Source organism: Panthera leo, chromosome E1 (assembly GCF_018350215.1).
Source record: "Panthera leo isolate Ple1 chromosome E1, P.leo_Ple1_pat1.1, whole genome shotgun sequence".
NCBI lineage: Eukaryota > Metazoa > Chordata > Mammalia > Carnivora > Felidae > Panthera > Panthera leo.
The window spans coordinates 37897323-37912063 of record NC_056692.1 but is presented as its reverse complement, the minus strand read 5'-3'; the positions used below and the strand labels follow the sequence as shown (position 1 = coordinate 37912063).

The 14741-nt window shown below is 45.6% G+C and overlaps 1 protein-coding gene across 2 annotated transcripts in view; it reads right to left on the bottom strand.

The window, feature by feature from the left end:
* Positions 1 to 11107: 11107 nt before the first annotated feature.
* The window catches only part of LASP1 (LIM and SH3 protein 1), a 50968-nt gene continuing 47334 nt past the window's right edge, over positions 11108 to 14741 (bottom strand). For both annotated transcript variants that reach the window (XM_042917284.1, XM_042917283.1), the window contains exon 7: positions 11108 to 14137. In XM_042917284.1, the coding sequence (XP_042773218.1) occupies positions 13964 to 14137 (174 nt within the window). In that variant the 3' untranslated portion in view covers positions 11108 to 13963. The remainder of the gene's footprint in view (positions 14138 to 14741) is intronic.

Here is a 14741-nt window from a genome sequence, read left to right as displayed (position 1 = left end):
AAAAACCAAAGGAAGTGTGTGTATACATACACATGCATATATATGTATGTCTGTATATATATATATATATATATATATACTTCCTTCTTTAAGACAAAAATCTATAAATAGAGGAAAGTCTATAGTCTTTTTTTGAATAATTATTTATTTTTGAGAGAGAGAGACAGAGCACAAGTGGGGGAGGGGCAGAGAGAGAGGGAGACACAGAATCTGATTCAGACCTCAGGCTCTGAGCTGTCAGCACAGAGCCCAACATGGGGCTCCCATGAACCATGAGATCATGGCCTAAGTGGAAGTCAGACACTCAACCGACTGAGCCACCCAGGCACCCCAATTAAATCATCTTTTATTCCTTCCTAGAGATTAGAGTAAAATGTTGCAAGTAAGGGAGAATATAAAATGAAAGAAAGTATTTATTCTACTGCCAGAACAATCTTCACAAGTAATTTGCACTTCTTCCTAAAGCTTTCCTCCCAAAGAGTGGGACTTGAAGGAAAGTGCAAGCACACATGGGTAGAGCAACCCTGGAGAGAGTGAGGTTTTCGTTCAAGTAAATGGTTTCCAAGAGGCTCCAGGACTATTTCACTCTAACTGGCATCTACCACCACTCTTACTATTAAAATAGAAACTAATAGTGTCTCACGGGGCTGAAATCATGCTGGAGCCTTCCCGGACCTCCCATTTTCTTCTCTTTGGGTTTGATCATTTTATTTCTGCTAAAGATACACCCCGTCCCCCTGGAAAGGATGCTGGCTTAGTTTCTCTAAGCTCTTGACTTAACTCACCTCTGCAGCTGATGAAGGAAAGGAACACTAGAAAATATAGAAATTACCCATATAAGTGGGATGTAAATTGTGAGAAATTCTCAAGTGTTTGGCAAGAGGGACTCAGAGATTTAAAGGATTGAGGAAGAGTGAAATTTTTGGAGAAAGCGTAAATTGTGATAACAAGATTTTACTATAGTTCAGTAGCAAAAGCACTTTCCTTCATTTCTGGAATGTCAGAAATTAACTATCTTTCTCTGATGGATGGTCCAACTATACTTCCGTTGGTGGCCGGAATTTTTTCTCCAGAGTTTAGCATTTGCATATTCATGCAGAAACAAAGTTCTTGCTTTTATCCTGGTTTCAATTTCTTCCTCTCATTTTAAGAATTCACCCAGGGGCACCTGGGTGGCTCACTCATTTGAGTGTCTGACTTCAGATCAGGTCATGATCTCGCATTTCGTGGGTCTGAGCCCCACATCAGGTTCTCTGCTGTCAGTGCTGAGCATGCTTCGGATCCTCTGTCCCCATCATTCTCTGCCTCTCCCTCGCTCTCTCTCTCTCTCTCTCTTTCAAAAATAAATAAACATTAAATTAAAAACAGAATTCACCCACAATTAAATTAGAAAGATTAAAAGTTGGCAGATACCAGAGTACAAAATAATACCTTGATTTTAGCCTTTTCTTCTCCCTCTCTCACTCTTTTTCCTATACAAGCTTTGGAAAACCTAATCCATTTATTTGTGAAAACACTGGTGATTCCAAGTTGCCAATATACCTATTAGATTATTTGGGGAGAAAAAAGGAAAATGGGGGGAAAGTAAAATTTTAAAATAAACAGTGAATATCTTTAGTATTTTACTAAATAGATGTTAAGTTTCATTCTCTTACAGAAAGAAATTTGGCATTGTGAAGTTTTCTTGAATTCCTTGAATTATCCCAGTCTCCACACCAGTTATTTTCAGCACGTTTACCAAAGAAGCATGGTTTAACTTAAAACATTTTTAAAAATCTATTTAAGTATGCTCCACACCTAATGTGGGGCTTGAACTCACAACCCTGAGATCAAGAACCGCAGGCTCTACCGACTGAGCAGGTCAGGTGCCCCTTAACTTAAAACATTTTTGGAGCCAATTTTCAATCTCGTTATACACTTGAACGGACTTGACTGTTGCTATACAATGTTTTAAAAACATCATTGTATTATCCCGGATAATTGTGAGACTATTATCTCATCCACCCCCAAAATTTGGAACATAAAGAAGTCTGATTCATTCTTTAGGTACAGTAGATAAATGAAAAGAAAGTGAAAAGAAAAAGCTTACCAATAAAAAGTAAACTGACAAGTTCTTCATTCAGTTATTAATAGATAAGAATAACATTGAAACTAAACTTGCAATTTCCTCAATTCAGCAGCCCAGTTTTTTGCCAAATACATCTGTCATCAGGAATGAAGTGTGATATCAGATGTTAAGGTGGGAGATTAACTTGCAAAAGCACGTATTATTATCACTGGTATTGATGTTTAAGTGACGATGCAGACATTCATAGTGCTACCGAAAAAGGAGCATTTGCAAAATGAATGGCCTAACCATAACCAGGAGACTGGCCACCGCTAACTTGAGAACAGTTATAACAACGTGAGCTGCTAACAGGTCAGATCATTTATCCCACATCTTTTTCTAAATTAGAAGATTGACCTGGTCTTCTAACTCTTTTTTACCTTTTAATAGTGATTCCCTCAGTCTCCTTTGACTTTCATTTGATGCTGAGTTTTACTTCTACTAGAAGGCAAACCCAATGACACATCATTATATTTATCTTTACCATTGTTTCTAAACACACACACAACCCCATACTGACAAACTAAGGACACTTCTTTTCCTGGAAACTCATTCAAAGCTTTTATCTTGTGAGATAAATACACTGTACCTTAAGAGATCAGGGAACATCTATCTAACCTTAGCACTTTTTTTTTTTTTTTTAATAATTGTGTCTCATGCTCTTTGGACCCCTTAACTTCTTTATCATATTCACAAAGCAGGCAGTAAATTACTAAATTTGGGCAGCAGTTCAATCATTCAAGAAGTTCAGGTGGTTGCCTATCAAGCTGTTCTCCATAGCATGAACAATAGACACCTTATTTCACACTTTTCCCATCTTCTGACGACTTAGTTCTTGCTTCCAGTTCTTCTGTTATCACAAAGATTTTTATTGCCAGGATAATCATTCACCTCAAATGGAGATCAGAGCAAGCATGAGGTTTACAGGAAAAGATGCAACTGGAAGAACCATCTTATGTCAATAAAAAACAAACCTTAACCTCTTTGTGTGTTTGTCACTCAAGAGTTAGCCTCTTTAAGTGAATAGTATCCAATTATACGATTACAGATTTCTTTGTCAGTAAGTATTGTGAAGGGTAAAAACATAAAACTGTTATGCTCCTTGGTTGCTGGACACCTTACTAGAGATGTCACTTCTTTCAATTCCACTAGCAGGTGGCAGTGAAACCTGTAAGAAATCAGGTTATGGACATATGTTTCTTCGTTGATTGAAACGTCACTAAGATAGGAAAAATGACCTGAAAAACTATTGGATAGTCTTCTCTAGGTTAAAAAAAAAAAAAGTGCCGAAGTACTAAGGACACATTTGATTTTCATCAAGAAAGCAAATATAATTTCAGAAACTTCCTTAAGTAACCAGAGATGTAAAAAAAGGCTTAGTGTAGCCCTTGAAAGGCTTTCTTATAAATGTGTACAAAGCTGAAAAATATCAGTGTTATTTTTAAAGTATTATATTTATGATAAAATGTCTTTGATACCTAAATATTTAATATTTGCTAAATTTTATTTAATTTGTTATTTATTCATATTAATAAAATTAAAATTAAAAACATTCTAACTTGTTCAGAGTTTTGTCATTATGTAAGTCATTGAATGTAATTCCTTTAATTTTTTTTTAACATTTACTTAGTATTGAGAGACAGAGAGAGACAGAGCATGAGCATGGGTGGGGCAGAGAGAGGGGGAGACACAGAATCCGAAGCAGGCTCCAGGCTCTGAGCTGTCAGCACAGAGCCCGATGCAGGGCTCGAACTCACAAACCACGAGATTATGGCCTGAGTTGAAGTCGGGCGCTTAACTGACTGAGCCACCCAGGCACCCCAAATGTAATTCCTTTAAATTATTTCTTGTGGAGGAACTGATTTTTATTTAAGCTGTTAATTATAGCTCTACCATGATCAAAACAAAACATCTTAGTATAATGTTGCAATAAGCTATATATCTATGTATACTTATGCTTAATACTATAGTATATAAATTAATTGGTTAAATACTTTCATTTGCTACCAAAAACTCATAAATTGAACAATAGCCTATAAGTAGATCAGTATTCTACACTATTCTGCTATTTAATTCAGAGACCAAATTCCAAGCAATTGATATTCCAAATACTACAAGTATAGTTTAACATCAGTTTCAAAAAACAAAATATGTAATTAAGTATTGTGGATTGATTACTTGCAGTTTCCCATGACAACAAGATCTGTTTTTCTAAGAACAAAAAAGTTCTTAAGTATTTCTAGATGTATCTGCATGTTTGAGTTTATAATGGAAGTCGTGTCAATGGCTTTTTCTGTTTCCTCTTTTATATATGACTGGTCTTATTTTTGTTTAAAATAGATGGGAGCAAAACTAACTTAGAAGAGGCCATTCTAGGCTTAGCAAATATTTGGAGTGTGATAAGCTAAAGCATGTAATTCAAAGACAATTTTCCACTTCGGCTATGCTTAAGTACTTTTTATTAAGGGAAAATCCCTTTTTTTGAGTAATTTAACATTAAAATGGTACTTTTAAGGGATCTGAAGTCTGAATAATGCTAATTTTATTAATTTTTTGGATAATGCTAATTTTAAGCCTCTTAAAAGCAAACAAATTTTCTGAAGTTTAGTAAATTATGTCATGCCAAGTTTCAAATTCAAAAAGTTTGGACATGATTCTGTACACCCAGAATAATGAGTCTTAGGTGGCTTAAAACTTAGTAATATTTATTATTATTTTCCATTATTTAACTGTTTCCCAAAATATATCCTCTTTCTCCTGAAATAAAATACATCACTTTCCCATACAAATTTCTATTTTTTATCAAGAAAGCAGGAATTAGTGTAATGCCACATTAACTATTTTCTAAGTAATCTACATTTAGATTTATTACTGCATTGATGTGGACCAAGTGTAATACCCACTTTATAGGACAGGATTGCCTATGACAGATTTATAAAATGTATACAAAACTTTATATTATACGGGCGCCTGGGTGGCTCAGTTAAACGTCTGACTCTTGATTTTGGCTCAGGTCATGATCTCACGGTTCATGGGTTTGAGCCCTGCATCGGGCGCTAGCACTGACAGCATGGAGCCTGCTTGGGATTCTCTCTCACCCTCTCTCTCTGTTCCTTCCCTGTGTATGCATGGGTGCTCTCTCTCTCAAAAATAAATAAACATTTTTTAAAAACCTTTATATTACAGAAGTAACTCTTTTCAGTGTTTTATTATGTATTAGGAGGCCAATATACAAATAGTTTAAATATGAAATTTAAAAAAGGTATTGAAATGATGCACCCAGTAAAATTCTATTATAAGCTGGCATTTTCTAGCATGGATAGAGGCACAAAGTCCTAAAATTTCTTCCAAAATATAATTACTTATTTTTTGAAACCTTAATATTTCACAAGCAATATGGACACTCTTTCTGTGCTTACACTGCACCCAATATCGGTGATATGTATCAGTGGGCTAGGACTGAAACTGGCTGATTGTTTTCACTGAGTTGTTTAGCCATTTCGACTATGCGTGAATACAGGCTAAAGAGCCTTGGCCTCATAAAAGACTTCAGAGTGAACCTGGCTAGAGACTAAAACTTGAAGATTCATACCACTATAATTAACTGTGTAACTTGGACCCCCTCCAAAATACTGACGCTTGCCTTACAGTAGAAAAAATTTTAGTGTGAGACACGAAGTTATGCCAAAGAGTCAGAGGAGTGTTTCAGTGGGAAATGTCATGTCACGGCCTCCCCGGATAAGTGAAGATCAGCCTCATCCCTGTATGTATGCTTCCTACACTAGCTTATCTGTCAGATCACCTCCTTGTGTCACATACCACCATAGAGTATATTGCACCTGTTAGCATTCCCTAAACAGCTTAGGCGAATTATCACTGATACAAGTTTGGAGTGAATAAATATTGTCATTCTCTTCTCACAATGTAGCTGGTAGTGCCCAAAAAAGAAAAAAGAGAGAGGGTTTTCCAGTTGGCTTTCATTAGCAAATGTCATTTAGAGAGAGCAGGAAAGCAAACTGCTGGTGAACTATTAAGAGTTTGTTCCATAGGAATTCTGCTCTCAAAGGTGTGGTTTCCAAAGCTAATGCATCCCAGGATTGAAGAAGTTTAAAACGGAAAGGGAAGATTTTAAATGAAAATTTAATAATAAAATAAAAAATAAATTTGAAATAAAAAATTTACCATTAACAATTTTCTAGTCTAACCCTTTCATTTGTCAGAATAAACAAAAGCCCTGAGCGTTAAATGACTTCTCGAAGGTCACATAATTTGTTGCCAAGACAATGCTCCTGGAGTAGTGTATTTTTCTTGGCCAGAATCTTAAAATTCAAGTTTTCCATTTTTATTGGATCATATATTGTATTGCCTCAATTTTACTGCTTTTTTAAAACACGGAAATTGAACACAATATTATAAATAAAAACTATTAAGTTAATCTTTCTCCTTGTTTATTTTTAAGCCAGAAAGGAAAATCCAGTGTAGAACCATCATGATGGACTTTTCAAAGGAATGGGTACCGCAGATTTGGGGCCCAAGTCTACTCTGGGTTCCAAAATATATAGTTTCTTCAACCCTAACTGGACAAAGAAATATGTTGAAAGTCTTTTTTCCAGAAAAGGGACATTTGACAATATAAAAAAAAAAAACAACAAACATTTATTTTGGAGCAAGAGAGAGATTTTCCCCACATAACAAGTAAGATGAGTTATAGCTACCCTATTTCAATAATTTATAATTCAGACAGTCTCAAAGAATAATGACTATATAACCATTTCTCTCTTTAAATGAGAAGCTGGGGCTCACGTGGTATGGAGTGGAAAAAATATCATAAATCTTAAAAATTCAAATGACGAGTTCCTTCTGGCTAAAGAGTGAGACAAGGGATACTACACCACCTCAGGCTGTGCAGTCTGCAAAGACAGTGATAAACTGAATACTTCAGACATGAGGGTAGACAATGTGCTCTTGAACTATCCCCCCAGTGTGTGAGAGGGAAAGGGAAGAACATACTTTAGCATAATACGCAGTTGCATTTACACCTAGAGAGAGGCTATCAAAATGGATATGTGCGCAGTTCTCCGTGGTAACTTTCATGAGTCTGCATTTCAGCTCTGTGTCCTCAACACCTTCTATCCACAGCTCAAACGCACACAGCATCTGCCAGCCTTGCCCACGAATTCCTGACGTCCCGGCTGAGTGCCCCTCTGCCTCTGGGCTCAAAAAGCCCCTTGCTCCACAGTGGTTAGCCATATCCGGAAGGTTCTGGAAGAGGTCTGCTGGGCAGCAGGACTGCTGCTAAGAGGTCTCTGGTTGGAGTGGAGACCAGGAGCTGTGGGAAACCCAGAAACAAGGCTGAGATGGGAACAGCAAAGATACCAGCAGCCCAGTACTGGCTACGGACTAAGAAACAAATTAGGAATTCCTCCCTCCTGGCCACCAAACGCCAGAGTTGGAAAAGAATGGACATCTCCCCCAGACCCCGCTCCCAGGTACATTTCATTAGCTGCTTCACCTTCCAGGGAAAACGAGTCACTAATTAATTAATGCAATTATGGAAGCATAATTGCAAACCGCTCTGCTGACATATAAAGATGTGTTTTACCTTTAATTACCAGGAGAAGAAAGGCAACTTGGACTAGGAACACCGAACTTGAAGAAAAAAACTAGGAAAATAATAGTCCCTCCCCCGCCAAGCACACCACTCCCAACCCATTCTATCTAAAAATCCTTTGTACTGCGGGGTTTATTTTTCATTTTAAAAATCGTTCGAATTAGGTCTCAGAGAAAGAAGTTGGCATTTCTTATTCTTTTCAGGGTGGTCTGAGAAATGCTCTATCAGTGCGTCTGAGGCAAAAAAAAAAAAAAAAAAAAAAAAAGGCTAACAAGATCTCTTTCAATTTGGTTTTTGAATCAATACCCGAAATAACGACCAGAAGCAAAAATCCACCGGTGCGTCAGCAAAGCAGGATGCTCGGCCAGTCAGCTCCATCCTTCCCCCCCGAGCTGTTCTGAGGGTTCCCCGCCGCAGCTAGAGCAGATAGATAATGTAGGACAGAATGACCAGGCCTATGATGGCAAAGAACATCAGGATGAAAATATCCAGCATGATGGAGTCCTCGGCCGAGGAGGCCTCTGGATTCCGGGCAAATGTGAGCTGTGAGCACGGAGGTCGCAGCCAGTGGAGAGAAATGGCTCCCTCTTCCCTCCGCTGCTCGGTCTTTTCCCTTCCCCCTCCCGGGGCCCCAGCCGAAGGGATGCGGCAGCTCCATCAGCAGCCTACTGCCCCCCTCCCCCCCACCCCCTCTCCCCCCACAGCCAACCAATCACAAAGCCCGGGAGCGGGTAACCAAGGCACTGCTCGATTTAGACCCAGCAGAAGCGAAGAGGCTCAATTTCTCCCCAGGAACCCAATCCCACCCCTTCATATCTAAATGGAGGCTGCGTGATATGGACGGAGGAGGAGATCTGATCTCTATCCAGACGCCCTAGGAATGAATCCTCCTGACTGCCTCCCTTCTTCCTTTTTCCTCTAACACATCTGTGGCCAATTACCTCAGAAAAATAATGGTGGGGAGCTGGGTGGGCCATGGGCAGGTGGTAAGGGTCACGTCGTGGAGGGACACGGACAGAGGGCTCGGGTGAGTCTCGGTTGGCATCTCTGGGGTTGGAGCTAACGCTTGGGGGATTCCCGAACTCTGCCAGATACTGCACACGCGCTGTAGGTCATTTCAACCTCCCCACAAGCCTTTTATAGATGAGGCTCAGAGATGGTCAGGAACTGGCCTGATGTCTCATTGGAAATGGGGGAGACCAAGATTTAAAACTAGGCTTGCACCCTCGGGAGTCCGTGTTCTTTTCTCCCCCCCCCCCCCCCCCCCACCTGACGGGCCCACCCTGTTCATCTGAAATGCCCCTCAGCCCTACCTGCACGGCTCAGATCACTCCATGGACAGTGTGAGCGCCAGAGATCTCTCCTCCAGCGACTCCTTGTCTCTTCGTGGTCATTACCCGCATTCTTGTTCTCTTCAGAGAGCTCAGGGCAGTGTTTCATCAAAGAGCGTCCTGGGGCGCCTGGGTGACTCCATCAGTTAAGGGTCTGACTCTTGGTTTTGGCTCAGGTCGTGATCTCATGGTTCGTGGGTTCAAGCCCCACATCAGGCTCGGCACTGATGGCGTGGAGCCTGCTTGGAATTCTCTGTCTCCCTCTCTCTTTGCCCCTCCTCTGCTCACTCTCTCTCTTTCTCTCTCTCTCAAAATAAATAAATAAACTTAAAAAAAAAAAAAAAAAGAGCACACTAATGAATTCCCAGGCCCCTCCCTGCAATGAGAGGGTCTAGATATACAAATTTAAGCGATGCCTTCTGAGGGGAAAGGAGAATTAATGATTTATCTTTTAAGCGGGGTGGCGGGTACTCAGTTACGTCTTGTGTTGTTTTTATTCCTTTTTATGTCTTAATGATTTCCTATTACATTAAAAAAAAAAATTCCCGGGGCGCCTGGGTGGCGCAGTCGGTTAAGCGTCCGACTTCAGCCAGGTCACGATCTCGCGGTCCGTGAGTTCGAGCCCCGCGTCGGGCTCTGGGCTGATGGCTCAGAGCCTGGAGCCTGTTTCCGATTCTGTGTCTCCCCCTCTCTCTGCCCCTCCCCCGTTCATGCTCTGTCTCTCTCTGTCCCAAAAATAAATAAAAAACGTTGAAAAAAAAAAAATTAAAAAAAAAAAAAATTCCCTGTGACATCTCTGAGGCCTAGTGTCCTTGGCCCTACCCTACATAGTTCTTTTGAAGGCCCCAGGGGTGAGGGCATTAGTAACCCCCTTCCACATGTTAGGCCGCGGGAACTGAGGCCACTTCTAGAAGGGGGTCTGGAAACTGTGCCCATCGGCTCGTGCCCAAGAGGAAGAGCCCGGGGTCTCTGTGAGCGGGGAGCCTCTAGAGACAGCGGATTCCCTCCCAAGCCCACTGCCCCCTTGAATGAAGGTGAATGAAGCCTCCTGGGAGAGAGGGCAGCAGCTCTGCAGACAAGAGGGGGGAGGCCAACAGGAGGCGAGATCTGCCAACTCATTCCCTTCCGCCGGAAAACACATTAGGCGGCAGCTCCTTCCCAGAGGGAGCGGGTGGCGGTACTGTCTTTAATTATCCCGCCCAGCGCCTCCGACGCTCCCTGCACCCTCCAGCCCTGCCTCTCTCTTACTCTCCATCCCCAAGGCTCGGGGAGAGCCCTCTCCATCTCCACTGCTGCTAACCTGAAGCCAGAGAATGCCTTTGTTCTGGGCCCCAAGCGGGAAAGGCCCCTTTCCACAAGGCAGCTGGCAAGGCGGCATGGCGTGAGGCTGCGAGGGTCACACCGTGGGTTCTGAGACCTCTGGCCCTGAGACCTCTGGCCCTGCCACTAGCTGTGCAACTTCTGCCAAACCACGGCCTCCCTGGGTTCCAGTGAACCCCCATCGGTGAGGTAGACATCGCCGTGGTGATTTGGCTTGTGAATACTGCTTTGGGTTGCCAGACCACCTGATCAGATGGCTTCATCCCCTGTCGTATCCCGCGGGCAGACCGCCCCTCTGCCAATCCCTCAAACAAGCGCCCAGCTCCTCCCATGTCCCAAAGCTGCCCCCGAGCTGAGCTCATGCATTAATGCAACAGGTTTATTTGTTGAACAGCTATGTGCCTGGCCCCTGGCAGGCCCTGGGGATTTAGAGAACTTAAGTCCTGCCCTCTGAGTGCACTGGCTGGTGAGGAGACAGGTGCATCACTAAGGAAGTCAGACAGGAAGAGGGAAATACAGGAGCTCAGGGAAGTTTCTGGAAATGTCACCAGGCTGGGCAGAGGAACTGGTCACTCTGTCCCTGAAGGGCAGCAGCGCTCTCAGGAGGGTGCCAGGCTAATGCCCCCAAACAGGACACAGACACACACGGACACACACGCACACACACGCGCACACACACACACACACACGCACTCAGCAGCAGTACCTCAGAGCCAGAGAGAAAACCAAGTCCGCAGGTAAAAATTATACTTTTATTATTTGAGTCACCAGGAGAAAGATTCACTTGTGGTCCAAGTCAAACGTTGAGAATCGTAACAGGCCAGAAAGAGTTGATCCCAAGCACAAGCCCACAAGGGAGGGGACCAAAACAGACCAAGAAAAGACAACCACCCCATATAAAAAGATGAACGGACGGCTTCACACACACACACGGATGAAATGTTTGGACAGAGGCAAATTTCACATGGTCATTTGTATCTTTTTAAATACAGGTTTGTGGGGTGGTATTTTTTTTTTCCCAGCTATTAAAAAAAAAAAAAAGGCCCAAAAGTGCATATGTGAGAGGAAAAAGGCAGAAATTAAGCAATAAAGTAGTTTTCCCTGGAGGGACATGAGGAAGAAAATAGGAAGCAGTGTTGACAGAATTCACTTTTCTCACCATTGGGCTTCTTACACTTTCTTATTGGTCCACTAAAGTTATATTCACATTCTAGCTTTAACGCATCTTCTTTCCTGGGATTAGATTGGCCAAAGACCTTTGTGAACTGTAAGAAAAGACCAGGGACTTGGCCCAGCCCTCGGTTCTGTGCTCTTTTAGGGATGGATGGTTCTGGAAAGGAGCAAGGACTCCCAGCAGCCCCTGGGTCCCTCAGCACCAGTGTGACAGTCCCTCTTCTCTCTGGGGGTGTGGAAAAGGTCCCCTATTTTTAGGACGGGAGGAGCAGAGGGGCCAGCAACAAGATTCCAGTGGCTGGCCTGCCTCGCTTTGGAAGGAAAATTAGGCTGAGGGAAAACAGGCCGCCTCCTGCTCCTCCAGGCCTTCCTCCTGCCTCTCACCACGCTGCCAGCCACAGGTGCCCCAACAGGATGCACCTCTGACCTTTGGTCCCAGAATCCGCGTTGTGCTTTGAGATCACGAAGAAAGGCAACAGAGCTCCCCCATAGCGCCCTCAGCTTCCACATGGTCCGACGTAAAGACCCTCCACCCGCCTTCACCTCGGCTGGGGCCAGAGGAAAAGAGACGAGTCAAGCAGGGCTCTCCCCCAACACCAATGGTCATTTCTTTTCCACCTTCTGATTTGGGGAAAATATTCCCACGTCCACCCCGCAAGCGGTGAGGACCGGATTGCTGAATTCGCCTGCAGGGTCCTCCTTCCCGAAGGAGGCAAAGATGTCAGCTGGGGAGCCTGAGTGGACTCAGGGCGAAGGCAGGAGGGGGAGGCCCAGAGGGGTGTTGAGAGAGCCCAGAGAGGAGTGAAGCCAAGCGAGGGTGGTCACAGCCACCGACAAGCGAGAGAAGGGACTTGGAAATAGCACCATTTTTCCCCTCCTCACCCCGGGGTCTGCGCTTCCAGTTTTGTAGCCCTGGGACTTTTTCCTTCTGCTTCCAGGGGGCCTTAGGTAAGCGAGGGAGAGGTCTGGTGGTGCGGGGGATGAGCCCCCAGAGCGAGACACCCACAGTGTGGGGGACATAGGGTCGTCTGATGTTCTACTCTGCAGCCAAGGACATGGACGTGAGGGGAGAGAATATGCCTGGAGCCATGAAACCTTGCCCCCCACCCTCACCCCAGCAAGCTGCAAGCCCCAACATCAGCCCCACCGACTCCATGACCACCCCCTTGCCTCTGCCCAGCACGCTGAAAAGGAGGTGGGTGGGCTTGCGCCATTTGGGGATACAAGGAAAGGAGGGGCCTTCACTCCAGAGAAGACACGGGGAACTTCTCTCTCCCACGGCCCTCCCTTCTCACCGTGGGGTCTGAGGAAACTATCAGGCGGAGACGGCCCCACGCACCCTCGCGTAAGCCCAGAGACTCCCGCCGGCCGGGACCCTGGCTGCTTCGGTCACACGAGCCTGTCACGGATATAGACGCGCTCCTTCCCCCACATGCTGAGTCCTGGAGACACCGAAGGTCCTGTGGCTGTGTGCAGCTCCAGCGTGCTTGGGGTTGGACCAAGGAGGGGAGGCCGTGGGAGGCCTGAGACATCCTCCCGTGGGGAGTAGGGAGGAATGGCCCACCTAACCCAGAGCCCGGGGGCCCGGCGTGGCAGGCCAAGAGGCCCGAGGCTTCCTTGCCTCATGGTTCAGGAGCTACCAGGGTGTCTGCAGACGAGGGGTGGGAGGAGGAAAAAGGGCTGTGGGAGAGAACACCCTGTTCCCTTCCCTCCTGCAACTGTCCCTAAAAGTAAGAAAGGCGAGCACTTGACCCAAGCCATGCTTCCTGGGGAGCTCCTTGCCCGCACCAGGGCTGCGTGGGCAGGAGAGCAAAATCACAGTGTGAGAAGGAACACGTGTGGGGAGGGATGAATGAATCCCAAAGCAGGAACTCAACCCTCCTTTGTGGTCCTTGAGAGTGGGAGAGGGTGCTGGGGGGCCCCTCCGAGGGCCAGTCGCCCCGTCTCGGAGAAGCAGAGGCTAAGCCCATCCCAGGGGCAAGGGGGTATGGAGCCCCGTCCCCTGGGAGTCCTGGAAAGTTTGGGTGTGTGCGGAGGAGGGCAGGAAGGTCTGAGGGGGCAGAAAAGAGTGAAGGCAGAGGCCTGGGAGCCAACGGGTCTCTCATTCCAGACCAGCTCCCCGGGCCTCGGCCTCCCCCCAAGAGGTCCACGCCTGTTCCATCCAGAGAGAAAACCAAGAAGTTGGTCAAGGGGAAAACCCGCCAGAGGAAGGAGCCCGCGAAAGTGGCAGAACAAGGCTTCGGTTGGCAAAAGTAGCTGGAGGAGGGTGGGAATAAAACAAGCTGTCGCAGATTTAGAAAAAAAAACAAAACAAAACAAAACAGAGACACTGAAGGGTGGGCAGGTCACGCCCAGGACAGACGCGATGCCATGGAACGCACTGAAGACGGGTGGGGGCGGGGCAGCACCCAGGGGAGGGGCTCAGATGGCCTCCACGTAGTTGGCCGGCAGCATCCCCGTGTCGCCGGTGCGCTCCACGGTCCCATACATCCAGCCATCGTCGATCTGCTGCACGTTGATGATGGTGTCCCCGTCCTGGAAGGAGACTTCGTCCTCGTCGGCGGCGCTGTAGTCATACACAGCGCGGTACCGCTTCTGCGGGGGTGGGGACACAGTCAGGCCAGGGCCTGGCTCCCTTCTTTGTAAACTCTACAGGACCCAGCACAGAGCCCAGCCCAGCAGCGAACCAGGGGCTGGGAGACAGGGGAGGCCTGGGCTCTGCTATGCATTTTCTCACCCCTGTGTTTCCCTGTCACCCTTCTCACAATCATCTGGCATCTACCAAGGGCTGGGTGCAGGACACAGACTGAAGCTGCCACAGCTCTACCCCACCTCTTGGAACAGGAATGCAATAGGTCCAATGAATACGATGCTCGGTAGCGTTTCAAAGACGTATTCTGGGGAAAAAAATCTGCACTTGACACAAGAATTTCCACCCTCCAACCTCAGCCAAAATGCTATGCTTAAGCCCCTGAAAAATGCCCAGTGAATCTGCAATCCAACCGCTGTGTGGGAAGCAGGCGAGACTCTTAACGTCCTCTGATCCTCACTGCCCTTTACATCGACTGGTCTCCGGGGGTCACCTCAGCCTTCGTGGTCCCCCAGGCCAGGCCCTGGGATCTGTGGGCCGACCAGTCCGGGATGGAGGAGCCCCCTCAACCTCCCACATCTGCCCCCACGGGTCCACTCCACTAGGACC